At 42.1% G+C, this 23,275-nt stretch overlaps 1 protein-coding gene across 4 annotated transcripts in view; it reads left to right on the forward strand.

Annotated features, from left to right (window-relative positions):
• Positions 1 to 23,275, forward strand: part of PSD3 (pleckstrin and Sec7 domain containing 3) — a 116,865-nt gene that overhangs the window by 74,686 nt on the left and 18,904 nt on the right. For all 4 annotated transcript variants that reach the window (XM_071580864.1, XM_071580865.1, XM_071580866.1 and 1 more), the window contains 5 exons: positions 5,485 to 5,528; positions 13,498 to 13,691; positions 16,100 to 16,170; positions 22,103 to 22,260; positions 23,088 to 23,232. In XM_071580864.1, the coding sequence (XP_071436965.1) occupies positions 5,485 to 5,528; positions 13,498 to 13,691; positions 16,100 to 16,170; positions 22,103 to 22,260; positions 23,088 to 23,232 (612 nt within the window). The remainder of the gene's footprint in view (positions 1 to 5,484; positions 5,529 to 13,497; positions 13,692 to 16,099; positions 16,171 to 22,102; positions 22,261 to 23,087; positions 23,233 to 23,275) is intronic.

A 23,275-nucleotide genomic window follows, 5' to 3' on the forward strand; every position in this document is an offset into this window, starting at 1 on the left:
TGGCAGGTGACAAGAGCAGCCTGTTTAAATGGGTCCAGTGTTTTGTGCACGTGACAAGGTTTTGAGGAAGGTGAGGATGGTGAATGACCTTTTTTTCTTGTCAGCTTTGTAAAATAAACAGTTTTCAGAAGCATTCTCTGCATAGTTTTGCTTCTCATTCCCATTGGAATAAAAGTACCAACTGCTGAGAGCTTGTGAAAATCTGGCTTTTTACTTGTCCTATTTGCTTACCAAAGGGAAAATGGGGATGGGATTCAGCAGTTTCTTAAAGAGTTACAGCCTTCCACTTAAAAAGGAAAGCGTTTCTTGCCTAATTTATGAACAAATACAAACAAATCTCACAAACACATGACAAATCTCTTATTTTTTTTTATGCTGCAGTCTTCTAAGGTGCAAATTGAAGCTGTAAGAAACAACATTGGAGTTAAAATAAGAAAGATGTCTAGGATTTTGCCTGATATTCTGTTTTATGCAGCACTTAGTTTCTTTGATTCTCTCTTCAAAACTGCATTTGTTTCTCCAAGAAGGTTGCAGCAGTACTGGGCCTCAGATGTGGTGGACCAAGAGATGAAGAATTATCAGAAAGGGGAAAGCTATGATCTGTTAAGGTGTAGGTCTTTGTGTTCTGGATAATAAAAGTAAAAAATGAAAGCATGGAAGTCAGACATCGCTGAATATGTAGGGGTTTGGATCCTGTCTATGGTAGCCTTGTCTGCCAAAAGAAATAGAAAATCTTTGCCCTTTTCAGGTGGTATCAGCCCAGCTTGGAAGTTGAGACCGATTATACAGTATTCATTCTAGCATTCCCTGCTGTGATTGAGCCTCCTGTTTTCTGGCTTACATAGCGAATTTGCCAAACAGTTCCCAGGCTAGCAGGTAAGAAGTGGTGACTGTTGTCAGACTGTAAGAGTGTTTTAAATTAGAACTTTTCCCCCTTTTTTTAGTATCCCTGGGAGAAAACATGAGTTAATAAAATCTGTCCTTGTGGCCAGTTAAGTACATTCAAAGTCATGACCACGCCATAATCTTTGATCAGCCTTGTTGCAATTTAGTAAAGCATTTAGGTGCTTGTCTCCAAGTTTGTTTGATTTAGTCATACTCTGGAGAAATGACTGGTGAAAAGAGCTGCTGTCTGAATCAGGGCCTTGGGGAACAGCCATGAAATAAATGGTAGACCAGGTGCTGTGCTGTACATGTCTGCTACTGGCTGCAAAACGTGGCAGGAGGTAATTTTACTTCTCTGGAACATGTGAGAGCCTAGTAGACATTAGAAAAATGTTAAAGCATAAATTGTTTTGGAGAAGGCACATAAAGCAGCTCTAAAAGGCTAGTGTGTCCAGCAGCAAGTATGCAGCCTGTCAGCAGTCTCTGCCAGAGAGGTGGGTTGGGTACGAGGCATGAGAACTCATGTGTCTGCATCCATTGAGAGATCTGCTTGCTGAGGTCTCAGTGAACATGCTTGGTAGACACACTGAACATGCCCTGTATACCGCTGCCTAGGCTGTGGATACACTCTCTAGGGTTTTTTCTGTTTTGTAAGTAGCAGAGACTTTCCAACAGGCTAAATTTGATGTTCTGTGGGGCTCAGTGTCCTTCATCAAATCTATGGCGTATGACTGGGTTGGGGTCTGTAGCTCCCTAAAGAAGGAAGAGGGATTCTGGCTCATTAGTAAAGATTGGGACAAACACATGTCAATTTTCACAAGGCAAAAGCCTGGGGCATTTGTTGTTCCTGCATCAATCTGTACTGCTGCTTTTGTGTGTCCTGGTCTTTGATTGTAGTGATCTCTAGAGATTTCTTAAGCAGTGAAATCTCATAAAAAGCAGTACTGCACAGAGCTGGTGTTCATTTTCAGAGGTTGTGACCCAATCTTGTAGGCATTTTGGCCAGAGAACAACAAATGTGTTTCCCCAAGCTGGGTTTTTGCTGTTTCAAAAACTCATTCAGCCAGCTGAGGAAAAAAAAGTGCTGCTTCTGAAAAAATGTGGCAGCATCTGGGGAAAGTATGCAGCCACTATGCCTTTTGTTTGGAAGTAGTTTTCTGACTTACAATGTAAGAGATATTTTAATCATAGCAGGAAGATAAGAACAAGTCAAAGAAAAAGAGAGGAGCTTTGGCTGAATGTTTAGAAACATACTGGCTTCTAGTAGAAAATACTGGGTAACCCCAGGGGAGTAGTATAAGATAAACTTTTGCAGAAAAATGGCGGTATGTCTAATTCTGATGACTGCTGGCAGCATGTTAGGAGAAATACTGGCTCTCTCTTTTGTTTTCTTCCTGCAGAGTGATCTTAAAATCTCCTGATAGCTCTCACCTGAAAATTAAGCAGAATGCCTGCCAATTGCCTGAAATGGCCTTCCCTTCACCTTTGGCTGTTTGCCTTTGGTACTGAGCTCTTTAAGAAAGTTTGGAGAAGATAGGATATATACAAATAGTAGAAACTCTAGAGTTGGAAATATTTCATCATATTGTTGTGAGTGGCACAGGGAAGCCCAGTTAGTGGTGAGGACCTCTCTTTGCTAGCTCAGTATAAGTAAGATGGGGCATGATTATTCCTGGTGTTCATATTCGTATCTGTTGCATTGCTCTGAGAAACCTACATTTTTGGTACAGTGTGACTAAAAGTTGAGGGAATTGTACCCGTACGTTTGACCTGCTAGTGTACGGTTCAGTTAAGCCATATTTCCACAAAATGGAATATTAAGGATCTTCAAATAAGACTTTAAGATTTGGAAAGGAGCCAGTGGATCACAGGATGAATAGTGGGATATGCTCATGAGACTGCTCATCCCAATTCAACAGTGGCATATGCACAAAACTAATTTCAACTTTGCGGTTTTCTGAATTTTTTGGGGGGGAGGGGTCGTTGTTAAGGCTATCTGAATATCACTGTTTCTGTTGAGCATGTCATAGCTATTATAGTATGTGATTTTCAGGCTTGTTCATACTTAATGTGCTACTTTTTGGTAATCATGTGCATCAACAGTTCTTCTACATGTTAACATATTTTGAGGCTGTGTAGGAGTTATGTGTCAGAGGGAGTAAATCTAGCTATGTATATAAGGTGAATTACAAATGTGGATCATAAGTGTGAGAATCGGGGACATTCCATACCAAAATACATCACTTGAGTCAAGTGACCTATTTGAAGGACTCCATTAGCTTCTAGTAATACCAAGCATTAAACTATTCTATACATCAGCTGCTGGAGGGCTGAAATAAGACATACTCATCCAACTGATGTACGTACTTCCTCTCAAAATCCATCCCAGCTGTCTGATACTCACCCAGGCTTAAGTTTGCCTTCAGACCCTTGTTTTTACAGGCCTGTATCAACAAAAGAACTGTTACTTTTGGTGTCAGACCTACTGGCACCTTTCCTATGAATTGAAATATGAAGGATGTTAGCAGACAGCACTCCAAAATATTGATCTTCAAGCACAAAAGCTGCTTATCATTAATTTTCTGGTTTGCAAGTGGAAACTGAACATATTAATTTTTAGGTGTGTGTCTGGAAAAGCATTCAGGCATCTGTGAGGCTCAGGGACTTTGGGTAGATATCATGGCATAGGTAACTTAATGGTGAAATATTGACCCCATTAAAGTCATTGACAAAAAGGTCTCACTGAGTATCAGGATTTAAACTGAACCTTGAATTTCAAGGCCGTAGTCTTGTGGCTTTTGCAAACTGTAAGTAAAGTTTCATGACCACCTGAGGAACCTGACCATACACAAGTCAATGGGACCCAGTGAGATCCATCCCAGAGTCCTGGGAGAACTGGATAATGCAGTTACCAAGGCTTTCTCCACAATATTTGTAAAGTCATGGTAGTCAGGGGAAGTCCCAGGTGATTTAAAAAGAGGAAGCATTGTAGCCATCTTTAAAAAGGGTGCAAGGAAGGATCTTGGGAATTACCAGCCTGTCAGCCTCACCTCTGTGCCTGGGAAGGTCACAGAACAGATCCTCTTAGAAGCTGTGGTAAGGCACATGTAGGACAGGAAGGTCATCTGAAACAGCCATCATGGCTTCACCAAGCGCAAGTCCTGCCTGACCAACCTAGTGGCTTTCTATGATGGAGTGACTCCATCAGTAGGCAAGGCAAGGGCTACATATGTCATTTATCTGGACTTCTGTAAAGCCTTTGACACAGTCCCCTACAAAATCCTTCTCCCTTAATGGAGAGAGATGGGTTTGATAGCTGGACTGTTAGATGGGTATGGAAGTGATTGGATGGTCACATCCAGAGGGTAGTGGACAATGTCTCTGAGTCCCAATGGACAAGTGCTGTCCCTCAGGGGTTCATATTGTGACCAGTGTTATTATATCTTCATTAACGACATAGATGAAGGGATTGAGTGCAACCTCAGCAAATTTACAGATGACACCAAGCTGAGTGGTGCTGCTGACACACTTGAAGGACAGAATGCCATCCAGAGGGACCTGGACAAGTTGAAGAAGTGGGCCTATGGGAATATCATGTGTTTTAACAAGAGTAAGCGCAAGGTGCCGCACCTGGGTCGGGGCAATGCCCAGTGTCAGTACAGGCTGGGGGATGAACTGTTTGAGAGCAGCTTGCAGGTGTTGGTGGGTGAGAGGCTGGACATAACCCAACAATGTGAACTTAACAGCCCATAAAGCCACTTGTATCCTGGGCCACATCTGAAGCTGTGGGGGTAGCAGGGCAAGGGAGAAGATTCTGCCCCCCTGCTCTGGTGAGATTCCTTCTGGAACACAGCATCCAGCTCTGGGGTCTCCAGCACAGGAAGGACATAGACCTGTTGGAGCAAGTCCAGAGGAGGGCCATCAGAATGGTTAGATGAATGTAGCACCTCTCTATGAAGAAAGGCTGAGAGAATTGACATTGTTCAGCCTGGAAAAGAGAAGGTTTAGGGGTGACCTAATTGCAGCCTTCCAGTACCTGAAGGGAGCTACAAGTCGTGACAGGACAAGGGGGAGTGCCTTCAAACTGAAAGAAAGTACATTTAGACTAGATACTAGGAAAAAGTTCTTTACTGTAAGCATGGTGATGCACTCGAACAGATTGCCCAGAGAAGTTGTGGATGCTTCATCCCTGGGAGTGTTCAAAGCCAGGCTGGATGGAGCTCTGGGCCACCTGGTCTAGGGGAAGGTGTCCCTGTCCATGGGGCGGGGGTGTTGGAACTAGATATCTTTAAGGTGCCTGCCAACCCAGGCCTTTATATGATTCTGTGATTTTAAAATGGCAAAAACCACAAACCTCAAAAACCTGCTTGAGGAAATGACTGTAATCTCAACACCTGCATTTAGTATTTTTTCTTCAGGTGAGATTTCTGCTTCAGATTTTTGCATTGCTATGGGCAGATATCATACTTTCTAGATCAGAGGCAGCTTGCTTGCTGATATTAGGTTACCTTTCCTCTACATATGTGTATTATGTCCTCAACATATGCACATGTAACAGGAGTCAAGCAATAATTCCATCTCATTTCTCTCCCTTTGCAGGCCCTCTACAATTCAATCAAGAATGAGAAGCTGGAATGGGCAGTGTAAGTATATTGTGTAGAAATTAGGAGCTTAAAAATAGTACCTTTGTAATAATCTGTTTATATCTCCTATGTCACCATCTGTGTGGGCTCCAAAGCCTGTAGAAGATAGCCAGTGTACGTAATGAGTTTGCTTTTCTGGTAATGAATGACCTGGCAACACAGCCTCATCTGTTTCTTCAGCAAGGGGAGTTGTTAATGATAGGAGCCAACTACATTTGTAAGGAAAGAGAACATTTCATTTAGTAGGAAACTTCAACCTGAAAAGAGAGAAATTAAATCCTCTGTTGTTCTATGACTGCATAAATAAAACAGAAGTTGACTTCTCCTTTATCTTTCTGTACATTGTGTCAGAACCACTGAATAGAAACACACATCTTGGATTGAGTTTCCTGCTGTTGGTTTATTGTCTTGGTTTGTCTCCTGATTAACTATGGATAACCTGACAAGCCTAATATGAAAGATGATAAATTGGACAAAGTCTGATTATCCCCCCAATCCCTACCTGGTTTCAACAAGCTAACACTTGTTAGCTATGGAAATACTTCAGACAAGAAAAGCTTCTATTTCTGATTATGTTAAATTGGCTTTCTCTGTGCTTAGTTTTCATGTCGTCTAGTTGTGCCAGCAAAGAGTAGAAGGGTCCCCTTAAGATCTTCCCACTTGTAAAACAATGGATTTTGGCTTAAAATAGAAAAGTGATGTCTTTTGTCTATTTTGGCTATACAAGATATTTCCCTGCATGCATTTACATGTCTGGAGTGCATGCTCCAGCACCATTTATGCTGAAAGTCCTAGCAACTGCTCTAGGCCTTGCAGGCCAATTGGCTTCCGATCGTCCTTGTTTTAAGTTCATAATCTGCAAATGAGTTTCTTCTCAGGGTGTGTAACCTTACTTACGATGGGCTGCTGGTTTTAACTGGGATTGCAGTCCCAGTTCAGATGTTTGTTAGGTAATGTCAGTGTAATAAAAAAGGGGAATCAGCTGAGGGGAATCAGCAAAAAGTGCCATCTCTAATGAATGTCATAAAAATCATGATGGGAGGCATTTTGCCAGACTGTGTGTTGGACCTGGAATGTGCTGTGTGAATCTTACATGTCACACCAGAGCTGTTTGCCAGACCCTTGACAGGTACTTTAGACCCAGCGGAATCCATTATGTGACTTTTTCTATGTCAGAATTTTCCTACAGCTTTTGCAAAGAAACCATACCGTGTCTAATACACTTGAGCAGCCTCCAGGTGGGAACTGACTCATGGCTGGCTCTGCTCCTATGAACTTCAGTCAAGGTGATTTATGAGATAGCTTGCTCCTGTATAGATGGCAACTGCTTTGGCATTTATGTAGTCTATTCCATGTCCTTTATTTGGAAGAAAATTGCAAGCAGGCTGGAAATGGGAGAATTCAGACTCTTCCTCAAATAAGAATTTGCCACCTTCTCACAGGAGAATGCTTGAAGATGCCAGTTGTCTTTTCCTGTCTGAAATTGACAGATAACTGGGACTGATGTGACAATTACTTTCCATAATGAGAAACAAAACTTATTTTGGGCATAGCCAGTGTGCCTTTACCTTTAAAGCTGAAAGTACTAGCTGGAAGGGGGTGTGTGAAGATGTTTCTCCTCACTTTTACACAGAGGTGTGGTTGGTGTAAAGTAATAACCCAAGGAGCCCTGGGGCTGCCTGAACTAGAGGGAGGAGGCACATAACTCTCTTGCTCTGCTGTTGTGATCTGCAGAGAAAGCTGAACAGAAAGGAGACATAGTCAGTTTTGCTGTGATGAGACTGAGGGAGATCCACTCTCTCTTCCAAAGATTATTCCTTTGCTTTCCTGATGCTGTTGGCAGGCGAAGAAGTGTGAAGTAAGTCAAAGGTGAAGACAGGACTGCAAAACTCAGTATAAGCTTCCTTGCAATGCTAGCATGTTGAAGGACTGCCTCTTCTCTAACCAGAATCCCTTTTTGATTCCAAGACTCTCATGGGCTAAGTGAGGGTTTAGGAGCTACTCTGGAAGTGCATTATGTGGATTAATGGCTATCAATAAGTCTGTAGACAGGAAAGGGTAATGATGATACAGAAGAGGGGGAAAGACTATTACCTCAATCCTTATCTTATTACTTGTGAGTTAGGTGTGTCATCATCTTAAATGGTTTGCTGTACATTTCCAGTAGAATTACAGTTTGATCCAAAGCCCACACAAAGAAAAGGCTACTATTGACTCCAATTTTGTAGTCAAGAGAAGTGACACCTTAATCAGCAGATGGGCTCCAGAGACTTTCAGTAGGAGTATTCGTTCATCCTTTATGAACAGGAAAGCACAAGTACAGCTCTGAACAGAGAATTGCATTACAGTTCGTCTTCTGTAGTAGTGCCAAGCTCAAGTTCTCCACAAAGTTAAAGTGAATCACATACCATGATCTGTAAAATAAAGCAATCTGACCTGGAACTTGCTCTGAACTGGTGAGTGTGCAATCCTGAAAGCACACTTCTGCCCCACACTGCATACCCCAAAGGTGAATTATTCTCATATCCCTAGTGGATGGGCTTAAATTTGAAACAAGGGAAGTTTGGGATTAACCTTTGGAAAAGCATTCTAGTAATGAGCCTTTTAAACGAGAGCACAGATTTGCCTGGATGAACGACAGAAGTGCTTTCATTGAAGGTTTTTGTGAACTGGTTATTCTGTCTGGAATAGGTTAGGAAGAGTGGATCTAACCTTAGAGATGGATTGGCTGGCCTCCCAACATCCCTTTAATCCCATTGTCTATAATACAATATCCTAAGTTTTGTAGATGTTTTCCATCATTTAGCTTTCACTCTGATCATCATCATCTTTGAGCTAGAAAAGAAAAATCAATTTGATTACAAAGATGCCAGAGCTAAATAAATTTTATATATTTATATATGCATGATGTCTACATGGAAATGTGGTGGTAAACATTATTGTTCTCCATTGTTTGTAATACTATGTCTGTTTTCTGTTAAAGGTGATAGGAATAATAAATCATCATCTTAAAATAGGTGATCTAGAATTAACATACGGAAACTCAAAGCAATGCTTACAAAATTGCTAAAGCCAAATGGCTGCATTTGAGCCAGCTGTATGCTGAAAGCTTTCTCACAGCAGAACAGTTAGTTTTCAGGGGAGTCACTTGATTTCAACTAGTTGATGATAGAGGGTTTTTCCAGAGAAGTTTAGAGATAGACATGGTATATTCTTTTTTGTGTTTCTGGACCACAGTGAAAAATTACCTCCTTTCAGACAAAACAAAACAGGTCATTGAGACAGTGATGGTGGGAAAGGGACGCTACCAAATCAAACTGTGATGCTGAGATCAGAGTAGTTACAAAGACGTCTGTGCTGAAGCTCACCTTTTTCTAGGTCAAACTGAGAAATCTCTCTCCCCTTTATAATTAACTCTTTGTCTCCAAAGTTTTAGGATGCTTCCTGTTTATCACCCTCTTGATTGGTTTTAAAGGGGGGTCAGGTGGTATTCACCTGGATCTCCTTTCTTCCCACTCCCATTGGGAAAGATGCCAAAAGTTCTTTCAAGGCAATTTCCCAATACAGATGCTGTCAGTTCCACAGATGCATATGTTACAAATCTGAATTTTTTTCAATGCCATGCCATGCAAGTTTGCAATTTGAACAAATGCAGAGACTGAGCAGACTTAAAAATTAAGGGCTTGACCCCATCTTTCCAGCTTAGTGACTTCAAAGTTTTCCAAGGCAGAACATCAAATCAGACTATAGAGAGTACAGAAATGTTTTTGTTACTGAGAAAACTGGTGCTTTTCTCCCAGAAGACAAAAATGGAACTCCCTTTTAGGGAACAGGCAAAAAATATATTTCTTCACAAAAATGGCAACATCTGCATTTTTATGTTTTTTCCATATGTGTGTTTAAGAATAAGAGGCAAACCCTTTCTACTTGTCAGTGATTGTGGAAAGGAAAACATTACTGCTTCAACACTGTGACTTCAAGTGATACAGAAAGCAGATCCTGGCTTTGATGTGCTGGTTCTCATGGGCAGCCAGAGTGCTGGTTGCTGCTTTGTCTGCAGGTCCTTTTCCAGTGAGACATATTTAGGGAGGTGGAACTGAAGGTCTTTCTTTTGGGAAACCTTGCAAATATCATGTGCCATAGGCAGAGTCTTGGAGAAACTCTACAGATGGTAGCCCTTTTCTGTTACCAGTACCCTGCGGAGTAGAAACACTGTAGGTCCCGTTTCCTGTGGATGGAAAGTGGGACATACAAGAGGTTTCCTAGCTGTCAACCCCTTGCAATCATCAGAGGGGGCTTACCAGAGAAAACAGTTCTAGGCCCAGAGCCAGGAATAATGTTCCTCTGCTAATCAAAGACAGAAAATCTCTTAAGAATTCTGCAAACCTAAGTGAACCCTCATGATGTTTTGCAATCGAAAGGTGTGTTGGACCTATTGTGTGGTTTTTCCTACCAAAGGCAGAAGGATTGTGCTACTTTTTGTATGAAATGGAAAGGAGAGGCACCCATTCTGCCCTTAAAAAGAACCTGAGCTATGTCTGTGTGACACCACATCCATGACTCTGGACATACCTGCACAGAGACCACACCCACTAATTCCTGCCGTCCCATCACTGAAGACCTTCACACTGGGGATGTTACAGGACTTGAATGATCTGTGAGAGCCATCTGAGGCTACAGAAGTAGTCACATTCTCTACAGGCTAGGGTTTCAGACAAAGATCCATGTGCAGGTTTATGTACCCAGAGGCCTGCTGAATTTTCTACAGTTCTTCCTTGCAAATGTATGTTAAAGGCTTGTGAGGAGTAAGCTTGAATTGTTACATCCATGATGGAGTATCCAGGACCTATCTATTCAGCCAGCTTTGGAGGATGCCTACTCAATGCTAGTCAGTTGAAATTTTCTGCTACTTAGACACTCCTCCCAATTGTCCTGTTTCTTCTTATGCTTGACCACTGAAGCAACATGGAGTATTTGAAGAAGTGAGTCTCAGATCCTCCAGTTTTCATCTATTTCTTGTTTGTAATGAGTCCTACCTGCCTGTCTAGCTCTCTTTATTGCCACTTGCGGATTGACTCGTGCATCTGGACCTCATGCGTGTTGTCAGAGCACGCTCAGCTCTCAGAAATGCCAAAATCTTTGAGTCTCAATAATGTCATATTTTCATGATAGATGAAAGGACCATTTAAAGGTTTGTTGAATGCTACCAGCAGCCATGACAACAGATGCCATTTTGTCCTTATTCACCTTGTCTTATAAATAATTCCTGTTTTAATAGCTGTGCCAGAGTTGCTGACTTTAGGAGCACTGCTCCCAGCACTTAATAGTGTTCAGGATCCTTCAGGATTGCTCATCACACCACCTGTGGCTGCTTGGTTAAGGTTGTTGGTATATTTCCACAGGACAGTTGATCAGTATGCAATAATTCACTCCCATAGCTCCAAAGGAGACAGCTTATTCCAAAAAATTGCTAAGCCGTTTACTGCAGTAGGTCTCTGCTTTCAAGGAGAAATCCAGTGTCCTTGGCTGAGATCCCAGAAATCACAAGGCACTTCTGTATGACAATCAACCTGAGTGCTTACGCTCTTCGAGAGATTGTAGTCTGGACTAAGTGCCGTAGACTTGTGTTGAGAGAATTTGATCTTGAAATGGACATATATTTAAGAAACACATGTCACACAATGATTCAGATTTATCAGCAGCTTGTGAGTGTAGTAGACATAGCATGGGCAGGGACAAACAAAATTCTTAAATGACTACACTTTTTTCATTGGAAGAGGACTTCAACCAAAGCATACATGAAGAAGTCCTTTACTGCTTTAACCAGTTAAAAGTTTTGCAGAACTTTCTGTTCTAGAGTGAGAGAGCACATATCAATAGGCTGAAAGATGTAAGGACTGCTCTCCCTTATAGGAATCAGGTCTTCAAGTGAAAGTTTTGTTCCCCTTAATCAGGAGACCTTGCCTGACAACCATGTGAAGGTATGGTATACCTCCTTGACTATATCTCTGCAATTAAACCAATTGTCTGGCACCTTTGTGTGACTCTCAGAACAAATGCCAGTGTGTAGCATCTGTATCCACACTGTTTAAAAGTTGTATCCTCCAAAAGGAGACCTTTATTTCCACACTGCCTGTTAGGGTGGTCCTTGACTTTGCTGATTCTGCAATGGTGTCTGGAAATCATCTGGGAGTGTGCTGGGCTGAGACCATGGCAATCATAATCTAGTGTCAGGTGATGAAAATCAAATGTTTGTGAACATTCCGTGGTACTGCAGAGTTCACTAATACAGCCTCCATGTTTCTGGATTTGGTTTCCTTATGGTCAAACCAGTCTGTTATCCTTTTCTCTCCTCAGACTAAGTTATTCCCCAGAAGACCAGTTAATTTAATTTGGAATCATCTAGTTCAGAAAAGACCTACAAGATTATCCAGTCAAACTTTTGACTGAACACCACCTTGTCAACTAGGCCATAGCACTACGTGCCATGTGCAGTCATTTCTTTACCACCTCCAGGGATGGTGGCTCCACCACTTTCCTGGGCAGCCCCTACCACTGCTTAACCACCCCTTCAGTGATGAAATTCCTCCTGATGTTCAACCTGAAACTCCCCTGGTGCAGCTTGAGCCAGTGTCCTGTTGTCCTGCCACTAGTTGCCTAGGAGAAGAGACTGATCCCCGCCTTGCTACAACCTGCTTTCAGGTAGTTGTAGAGAGTGATAAGGTCCCTGATGAGCCTCCATTTAGTAGAGCTCAGGGTAACACAGGTTGTTGCTCTAGCCTGCAGTTGCTGGAGGACATTTCTTTCAAAATGGGCATTCCCATAAACAGGCATGATAGCAGTGTGCCCGTAAAGGAGCTTCTGGATGGACATATGCCATGCTGATCTTCATTTAATACATGCCTTTGAGCATGTACATATGATTGGAAGGTCTGCCTGAGCTTGCTCTCTGCTAATCATCTGGGTCCAGTGAGACACAGCAGCTTAAAACCCACCCCCTATGGGCTGGCAATATTACCTACCATTATGCTCAAATGATAATTTTTTTTTTAATCAGATACTTGTCTTAGGAGAACCATTGTTTTCCAATGACTGCCTTTGTCCTCCCTGACACACCTTTCCTAGTAACCTGGAGAGGAATGTATGTGGACTTTGGAGGACAAAGGGCTGCTCTGTAATCTTGACACTAGCTGTCGTTCCTCCAGATGCACCATCCACCTAGATTCAGTGGCCAGTTCTCTGAAAATCATTGTCCTTCAGTTGTTATGGACACCCTTTGTTTTCCACATTGCCTAGTCCTTTTTACTCTTTGCCTGTGATGGGCAAAAAGGCATTTAGTCAGGTGATGATGGTGACTTGCTGAAATGGGTTGCATTGTTGTCCTCAAGAGCTATGTTGAATACATTGCCCTAATAAGTAATAAGTAACATTCTTGAACAGCATTTTGTTTCCAAAATACAGATAACATAATTCACCTAGGGTAGTCTATATTTTTATATTACTCCTTTTATGCTATTCTTTAGAGGAAAATGAGAAAAGGAGGTACAGTCAGTGTTTCATATGCTATGTTAAGGGATAAGCTGTAGTGATCTGTAGTAATCTGATTCTTTTCATCTCATGAAGCTAATGGAGATTTTTCAGGTGACTCCAGCAGGGAAATATTTCCCAATTTAGCACTCAAATAAGTGGAATTAAAAATAGGTGATGTTGGAGGTCACAGAACGCTCTTGAAGTTTTGTCTTTTGAGACTGTTACGGAAACTTTACTGAAAATCTGACTTCTGTGCTGGTGAAGTAAGTGAACTGAAGTTTGCTATGATACAGCTGTGTTTTGGCATACATCTAGGTTTCTCTCTTAAAAAAGGCCCCTGTAAAGAGAGAGGTATGTTTTCACAAGGAGCATTCAGGAATTTTGAAGAAACTTTGCTGGTCAGTCCATCGTTTATGCTTTATTCTCACTACTTTTTAAGGGATGAGGAAGAGAAAAAAAAGTCTCATTCAGATGGTACAGATGAAAAGGATAATGGGAACCAGACAAAGGCCATCAGTCGAATTGGCAATTCAAATAACCCATTCCTGGACATCCCTCACGACCCCAATGCTGCTGTGTATAAAACTGGATTTTTGGCTCGGAAAATCCATGCAGATATGGACGGAAAAAAAAGTGAGTATTTTTTCACTCTTTACATGTTATTTCCTTGTTATGTCTGCACAATGCTACTTACCAGTGAACCCATGTGCTTTTCAAGACAAATAGTGCTGCTTCATTAGGGAAAATTGCAGCAATAACAAACAACGCAGCAATCAGATTATCTCACTCTCACCGTTAGGTCAGGATTTACAATGCTCAGTCCCATTTGCAGCAGCTCTAATGCATGAGCATAATAAGTTATGTGATATGGCAAAGCAGTGTGAATTTTTTGTGCTAAAAGAAAATTAATACCATGGTTTACAGAAGTGAGAACAAATTCAAGTGAATTACAGTTACTGTTCTGCAGTAATTCCATAATTCTCTATTTCCTTATGTGATACCAGATTCTTCCAAATCTCCCCTCCCCTCTGGGTCTGTCTTTGAAGAAAGGCTGTTTACCTCTGCTTGGAAGGTGCTGTAACCATTCCCTTCCCTACTTTCCCAGCCTTGGATCCCATACCCAGTGAAGCACAGCAGCTTTTGGCAACAGCCAGCTTTTTACTATGCAGTTCCTCTCTGCCCCTTTTTTGTAATAATCCTGCCAGGTCTCTTACTTACTTTAATTATCCTCTTTTCTTCTTATCCTACTTCTGTTTGTCCTGCACTAATTATCAAGGGCCTCTGATTCACCTGTGTGTGTTTTGTTGTTTGAGTATCTTCATTTGTTTTCTATTGGCATTGAAAACAGCAGAGGTTACTCAGAGCATCTGTATTTTCCCCAATCATTGTTGATGATTGCCTACTCATGGTTCACATAGTTGGGCTAAATCCTGAAGACAAAATGTGACTTTATGATGGGTTTCTGGTAACTGCCAGTCTGTCTAGTTGGGCTGAGCTCTTCGGTGTTCATGGATTTTACTAGTGTGTTTTAGAAGGTACAGTTGAAGCTCAGTGTTTTCAAGATGGAAGCTGACAGCTGGACAGCTAAATCCAGACAGGCATGTTAAAATCAAACTGACCGGGTTCTCTGTGATGACTGGATGCTCTGAATAGATTCCTCTTTATTAAACATCTGCTTATTTAACCTTAATAAGGAATCGTATCTAGTGGCCTTTACTAAAATATATTTCTTTACTGATAGATATCAAAATTGTTCATTTTTCAGCACACTGGATGCTGGCATTTTGGGGATAACCCTTTTATAAGTAATGTAATTAGGGCCATGTTTTCAGAAGGCCCTGTACAACTTAGACATCTGTCCCCTTGTCATGCAGGTCTCAAAAAAGTTGCATTCTGTCTTTCCAGTGGCAAAGAAAACAAAACAGGGTTTCTGTTAAGTTAGTTAGACCTTTTCATATTTCATTTCCTAACAGAGTTGTTGCAGGGCAGAGATCAGCTTGTGCAGGATTTCTTATAAAGTGATGTACTAGAATGCTTAGATGTGTTTTCTCAGAAATACAGAGGGCTAAAGCACTTAGGCACTTAGAGCAGAGGGATGTAAGAGGGGCTATGCCTGGAAGCTGAACTGAGCAAACGCCAGAAAGAAATGAGGCCTGTTATACAAGATGAGGATGATTAACCTCTGGAGCAAGGGACTTGCAACCTCTTCATCATCACTTGCTTTCTTCAGATCAGAATGGGATGCTTTTCTGATTGTCATGCTTTAGTTGTGCCTGAGTTATTAGTTTCAATATAGAGGCAATGATGCAGGTCAGTGGTGTGTGCTTGGGGGAGAGAGAGCTTCGATGCAGTCTTCTGGTCTCTGGCACTGTGACCATATAGCCTTCTTCCCTTGCTCCAGAATTTCAAACTGGATCCTTCAGCCTTAAAGGTGAATTTTTTCTTTTCCCCATGCTTGTTTCTAGGAATTCATGGGCTGGATATGTTGTCTCTGTTATGTTCTTCAACCTCTAACTGACCTTAGGTTGCTTCGGGGGTGGGTTTTTGTAGTTAGTATTTTATTTGGCACCCTTCTGCTTTCTAAATGCCAATAAGGGTGTGCAGCAGCAGTAAGGAGAAGGGTGCTCTTGAGAGACGCTGCTTTCTCAGCAGTGTCCCCTAGATCCTGAGCAGTGCCTGCCAGCCTGCTGTGGCCTGGAGAAAGAGTGTTTCTTTCTGAAAACTACCATGGTGAAGAGCTCAGACCTGGCTGTGTATGGGCAGTGTCTGCCTGCCTACAAGAGCACAAAGACTGTGTCTCTGTGGCCTGCTTTCTGCATTGCTGCTGTTCCCTTTCTGATCCAGTCCAGGGCTGTTGTCAGGGTTATTGTATTACTCTCTCTCACAGCAGGTATGTACAGATGCTGTGCTAAGCTTTATTGTCCTTTGAAAAGGATAGTACAAAGGAGGTTTAATGCAGGACTAATGTAGCTCTTCTGTTGCCTAGACAAAGTGTAAAAATGGATCTGAGTTAAATGGGTTTTCATTTGTTTTCTTTGCAGCTCCCCGGGGAAAGCGAGGCTGGAAAACCTTTTATGCTGTGCTGAAGGGAACCGTCCTGTACTTGCAGAAGGTAGGGGAAATCACTGTCTTTTGAAAACTAACTAAAGAGGGTAAGTCAGCAGGCATCCTCTCTACTCCCTCAGCCCACCTCCAGACTTCTTTCCCTCCGATGCACAGCGTAGCTGATGTCTCTGCCCTGACACTCTGTTGACACACACATTCAGGCACGAATCCTTTTATTGACACCCTCTCTCTTTTCGTAATTTCAAGTTCAGTCCACTGTCCCATCCACATGTGCACCCTTGGCTGTTCCAGTGTATACCGTTGCTTTCTCTCATGGCTGTAAATAATAGCCAGCTTCACCAGCAAAGACAGCCTCATCTCTCTGTGTCTTGCACACATTCCTCTAGGCTACTTTTAACTTTGCATTTCATACATGTGACTTCCCCTTCTGTAAGGTTGTTCTCCTTTCCCAGCTTTTCGCTTTACTACAGTGTGTGCAAGACCAGCTGCAAAACAATTGAATAACAGCTTGGCCTTGGTAGGAATGTGCAGCTTCTGTTTCATTGCAAAATTGAAGGATAAAAGGATGCGCTTTTTTGCCTAAAGCAAGAACAGACTGGTTTCTAACAAAATGTGCTTCCTGACAGCAAGAAGTCTAAAAAAAAGTCAAAGGAAATGCTTCAAGCCTTTTGTCACAAGCTTAAATTTATTATGGTACATTTTTAACTATGCTGTTGGAATATAAAATGCAACATATGAGTGAGAACTGTCAAAATCAAATAACTGGTACCAGCTAAGTAGGTTGTTAAGGCTTTTTACTCCCCAATATAGTTGAAATATTCTTGGATAGGTGCTGTTTATCCAGACTGCACTGTATTGCAGAAGCACGCTTCTTAGAAAGCTGTTTTACATTTCCACTGTGTCTTGCAACTATCAGGAGAGCAAGTACATACTGCTGTTTCCTCCTCCCCTGCTGTGGCTTTTTAAAGTTGCTGGTTTCATTGGAGTCAACTGGATATTTTCTGAGAAGAAAGAGGGTAGTTTGGATCAAATTATTACAGCATGAGATTTACAAGGTAGATGCTCTGGGTGCAGTACCTTTTTGAGAGGGCTGAAATCCTGAAACAGACAAAACAATCAGCAGTCAGGATGGAAGATTTGGAGTGAAAGTTGGATGCAATATGCTCAAAGCCAGTGCATGAATCTAGAGCCAAGTCTGCTGAATCCCAAGTTCTCTTACTGGCAGAAGGTCCAGGTTTTACTGAAGTGGCCTTTGTAGCAGGTGTGTACTTGCCCTTTCTTAGATGAAATGAAGTCATCTCCTTCAATTTCTCTAGTAAGTCATCATTAGTGTTCACCTGGAAAGACTGCATGATTCCTAAGAAGAAAGAGGGCTCCTTGTTTGTAACACATAAATTAATTTCTTATTTGATATTTAAGTGGGTATTAATAAGGGAAAGAACTGAGGATACTGTCTATTTCAGAGTCTTAATCAAATATTTTTATGAGTATTGCTGGCATATTAGTTTAAAATGCTTTCTGTTTAACCAAATGTAGAGATGCTGGTGTACCATGCACATTTTCTACAGAATACTGCCTTCACCAATCTCACCCTCCATGCTTTGAAAAGCAAGAGAGTAATTTCACATATGACTACATCTTTGCAGCATGAAATGCACTGTTGGAGTTCTTGTTCCTATTTGTTTGTTATTTGTGTATTTTGCACTAATCAGAGCATTTGAATTCAGTGCTTACTGGCAAAGGGTAGTCCTCTGCAAAGCTGCGTTCTCCCACTTGGTCCAGAAGATGTTTGCGCTGAAACTGTCTTACTGTAGCAAACTGTCAAGCAAGACTTTTACTTGGGTGCTGTAAAAGGTTGACAGAAGGGTGTGATGGGAAGTAACTCCTTCCAAGAATGATGGGGGAGCTGTGAGCCTCCCCAGGGTGCCTCTGGACCCTGCTCAGCCATATGCTGCAGCTATGAAAAAGCCTCTGATTTCTCTTCAGCTCCAGAAGGTACCAGGGCTTTGCTTCAGCACTTAAATAAACTTTGCTCTGCTAAGGATGTAGTATCACAGAAGGTGAGGGTGCAAAGATTTTAAAATACAGAGCTAGACCAAGTTGCTAGAGTGAAAGTTGCAGATCTGTTGTTTCGTTTTGTAATATACATTTTGCAATATAAATTATCCTAATTTCAGGAAGTTCTGTGGCACTTTCAAACAGCTTGATTTCTTTGTAGAAGTGCATAGCTCTGGCAGTAGTCTTGGTCAAAGGATTTCCTTGTATTTGTTCACCTTCTCTCCTGATTACAGAGTGCTGTAGGGCAGGGTGCATTCATGTGCACACACACATTTTTCATCTTCTGTCACTGTCAGTATATTTGTGGAGATAACATCTGTGCTGATGGTTTCATTGCACTGAGTGATATTCAAGCAGAATAGAGAGAAATCTCACCATTCAGGTACTGAACATAAACACATGTACAAACGTCTGCAGTATTGCTTTCTCTATTTATCTGTAACTCAACTGTTCCCTCAAGACACTACTGTAATATAAATGTTAATTGTTTGTAGCAGCTGTGATTCCCCCAGTGGACAGTGTGATCCCAATTCTGCTGTCAGTTTGCATTCCAGCTCTCCTTGTTTGGCTGTCAGAGTCTGTATATGAGAGTGTTTTGTAAATGGTCACTTCAGAGTCACTGGGGAGTTTTTCTGGGCAATTTTAGCTCCATGCCCACATTTTACTTTTTTTTTTCCATTGGAGTTATTCCAGTGTTAATTCCTGTGCTGCATATTGTTTTATTTTCAAGTGAGCAATTTAAGAGATGGTTTCTCAATTAGTGAGCCCAGAGGCTCAGTGGAAGCATTCACAATTAGGCAACTAAACATGCCTGCACAGTAGTATATAAAATGAGAAGTCTGACGTGTTTGGGATGTTGGCCCTGTGTCTGGGCATCCTCAGGCCAAGGTTAATTTCCTGCCCTCTGTTCATTGCAAGAGGAAATCGCAAATGGGAGCTTGACAGAATGTCTGTTCACTAGAGTGACATGAGATGTGATGTGCATACAAAAGAGAAGTTTATAAGGACAGGATGTAAAACTGACCTCGCTTCCTTGCTAGAAAGTGCGTCTGCGCAAGCAGTGCAGGACATGGACCTTCCTGTTTTGTTCGGACTCTTCTGTTGTGAGGTTTGCAACATCTTTGCTTTTTTGATGTGTGACTTTATAGTCTTGAAGGCTTCTGGGTATTTTTATATAACTTTTCTCAAATTTCCTCTATTAAAAATTTTTTAAAAACAGAGGAAGGCTGGAATGATGTAACATGTTAAGTGATGAGACTTCCTGAAAGAGAATTTTGCAGCTGTCACATGCAGGTGAGTGGAGATACACACCCACGGTACACTGACCGATAGAAAGACAGATGTCATTCTCTGGTCTATCAAAAACGGATTTAGAAACATGCCGACTGTGGGTCAGCAGGATGTGGGAAAAGTCTTCTCCAGGAGTGTGAGAAAGATGAATTCAGCATACCATTGCATTGTGTGCAGCACTCAAATCAGCCTTCAGTTGGCAGAGAAGTCACAGTTCCTTTCTGGCTCTGTATATATTTCTTGCCACTGTCTTGGTCTAACTTTAGAGAGCTGCCTGCCATTTCAGCTCAACCTCCATGCTGGTGTCAGCACATCAGAGCACATGCTTGATGGCATAGGAGAAAATGGATGTTCCTGCTGCCGTAGCATTTCCTACCAGTCAAATAGAGTTGAAGGCCTTAGAAAAGGAATTTTGGCAGCACATTCATATTCTTAACAGCTCTCTGAGGCTGGCCTACTATGTGAAGACATTTCTGGTATGCTGATCAGTGCCTTTGGAGAAGCTGACAGAGCCCCAGCTGTTACGGTAGATTGCAGCTAACTGATCTGGTAGGATTAGCAAGGATTAGCATGAACACTTTCTGTTGGAAAGAAGGGCTTCTCAGCCAGGATTCCTTCTGGCGCTGCCCAAATGTGGAGGTTTTCTGGTTTGAACACCAGAGCAGGTTGTGAACACTGGATGCAACTCACAGAGGAAGCTAGAAGGCAACAGGCTAGGTGATAGCTGACACTGTCTCTAGGCAGTAACTCGAGGAAAGACAGAATATCATGTTTCTGAGGCCTGTCTAAGTTCAGTTCCTGGCTCTAAAGTTTTCCCAGTCTCCCTGGGCAGTGAAGCCAGTCATTTCCTCGCAAACTACCACCAAATAAATGAGCTTTTGAACCAATAAAGAAAGGGGCTCGATGTGGAACCTTGCCTCCTCCATCTTCAAGGTGAGAATGTGTCAGATTTTGTATAATCTCCTCCAGTGACTATTCTTCTAGAGTCTCTGGCCTCAAATCTTCCTTGAAGAAGGTTTAGGAAATGCCCTAAGTGAGCATAGATGAAGTCTGTCATGATAGAAAGATTCCTCTAAATCTTGCTGAGTCTCATCTTGCTGAGTCTTAAGATAGGGAGAAGACGGACACTTGACTTAATTCACTACTAGCTCTTGAAAATCTCTTATGTTGCAGATGTTTAGGTTGAAGACTGCCCTTTGATCATGTGAGAAGTAGTGCTCTGCTTTTCTGTTGGGCCTGCCAAACCTGCAGTGTGTCGTGCTGTTGCCTGGCCTGAGGTGGAGGTGTGTCAGGACTCCTGGATAGCTGAATCTCCTTGGGTGAAGTGTCTGACAAACAGTGACAAGTTTTAGGCCTGCAGAGCTGAAGCTGCATCAGGAAGGATGAGACATAGCAGGGGAGCAGGATGCTTTGTCCTGCCTTCTGAGAGGTGGTCACCACAGTTGGTGACTCCTCATTCACTGAAACTCACCCTGAAAAGCCCCGGGCCAACCTGGCCAAAAGCACAGATATCTTTGGGAGTCATGTAGATGTCTCTGGCTGCAATCCTGTTCCATGTGCTGCCCGAGCCCTGTAAATGAATTCATGCGCGTTAACCAGCTCTTCTTCAAGGTGGGTGCCACCCTGCCTGTTAAAGCTGGTACTATCCTAACACACATTCTGTGTCCTGCACTCTGTTTCTTGCTAAATCTCATCTCATGACTTGTGTTCAAGTGGAGGATCAGTAGTTACTCCGCCTGCAGTGGGTTATTCCTCTGTTGTGTTGCTGTCACATTGGTGTGTGTTTCAGGTGAGACTGAGTTCTGTGATGTACTAAGAGGGAGAAATGGAGTCAATTACATGCTGGTTTGGCCTGTCCTTCAGAAACAAAGTGATGTAGCATTGCTGGCAAATGACTTTTCCTTGAAGAAACTCCTGGATTTCCCAAGCCATTTATAGTCCTGTGGGCTTTACATGGAACTTGTGTCTACATCGTGGTTATGCCCTTTTACAGTTTGTTTCACTCAGGAGATCAAATACTGCTTCCAGGCTGATGCTTGCAACACAAGAGGAGTTTGACTCCCATTTTTATAATTTGGTGCAAGGAGTGGTACTGTTACTGTGTCAAAAACCTGCTGGCCATTTGTAGACTCTGAGCAGAGAGATTTAAAGGAGTTTGCTATATTTGCTTTGTGGAGACTGATAAGGAGTCTTCTCCAGTGTGTGAGGGCCTGCCTAGGAGGACATACAAAGGTAATTGAGAAAAATTGAAGTCAACAAGAGGAGGCTGAGAACCCAGGTAGCTGAGCAGTAAAGGTAGGGAACTGGTTATGAAGAATTCCTGAAAGGAAGACAAATAGTCCACAGCTGTTGTGATAGTTGGTTACTTCATGTTTAACTCTCTTCCCATCAAGCAGGGTAGCAAAACTACTTCTCTCCCTTGGAAAGAGATAAACAAAAGAGAAAGAAAGAGAAAAGAAGATATGTTAAAGGTCATAGAAACCACAAATGCTCAAGTCAGATTGCATTCAGTTCATATACTTTATTGCTATTTGTGAACTGTGGAACAAGGGTTTTTTCCCTAGGTTAAGGAAAAAAAGAGTAGCACAGGCAGAAATAAGATGCCGTTTTCTCCCTCTTAACTACTGCAGGATGAATATAAGCCAGAAAAGGCTTTGTCTGAGGAAGATCTGAAGAACGCTGTTAGCGTGCATCATGCGCTGGCATCCAAGGCAACAGACTATGAGAAGAAGCCCAATGTCCTCAAGCTTAAAACAGCAGATTGGAGGGTCCTGCTTTTCCAAGCCCAGTAAGTGCTCTCTTCATGCCAGCTATTGAGGAAAGAAAACAGTACTGAAGGAGGGGTAAATTCCTGCCTCGACAGGTTAAAGCAGAGGCTTAAGAGGTTCAATCTGTTTATTTGATCAGAAATAAGATTGAGTACTGATGTGATTAGAGTGCACATGTAGTGCATGAGAAAGAAACATCAGTTTTTAAGAGGCTTTTTAATCTAGCTGAGAAAGGCATAACAAGATGGAGCAGCTAGAATCTGAAGCTGCAGGAAATTCAATTTGGAAACAAGGCACAAACTTATAGCAGTCAGGGTGATTAATTATTGAAGCAAATGACCAAAGGCAGTCTTGAATTGTCTGTCTCCTGATGTCATCAGGTCCTAGCCAGATGTCTTTCTAGAAGATATGCTGTGGTCAGAAACAAAGCTAATACAAGAATTATTTGATTAAGTTCTTTATGCTGTGATATCCAGACAGAACAGATGACCTGCCTTTTGCTTCTGACATGAACCCTTTTCTACTGAAATAATATGAAACTTCTTGGAGATCTGTGATGTCCAGCACAACTGAGGCCTTAGGATATACGTCTGAATCAGGACACTGGTTGGTTCTGTCAGCTGTATCATTTGCATTGGATTAGGAAAGGATGCATGCTAGGACCTAACTACAAGCCAACCTGTGACTGAGTTACCTGTTACCAAATGCTTGCAAACATAGACTGGAAGACTAAGCAGACTCCAAGACTTCTCCAGTGGTCGTTCTTGTTTTTAAAATGCTATAGAAGGGGTGGAAAGGGGTAGAGGAGGCTGAGTCAACAGGTGCTTAATATTTGCTTCTTCCTCAGGAGCCAAGAGGAAATGCAAACCTGGATCAACAAGATTAATTGTGTGGCCGCTGTCTTCTCTGCCCCGCCATTTCCAGCGGCAATTGGCTCTCAGAAGAAGTTCAGTCGCCCACTCCTGCCAGCCACCACAACAAAGTTATCTCAGGTGAGACATTCTTACATAGAGGTTAGGTGATGATGATTTCTCT

This window comes from Pithys albifrons, chromosome Z (genome assembly GCF_047495875.1).
Source record: "Pithys albifrons albifrons isolate INPA30051 chromosome Z, PitAlb_v1, whole genome shotgun sequence".
NCBI lineage: Eukaryota > Metazoa > Chordata > Aves > Passeriformes > Thamnophilidae > Pithys > Pithys albifrons.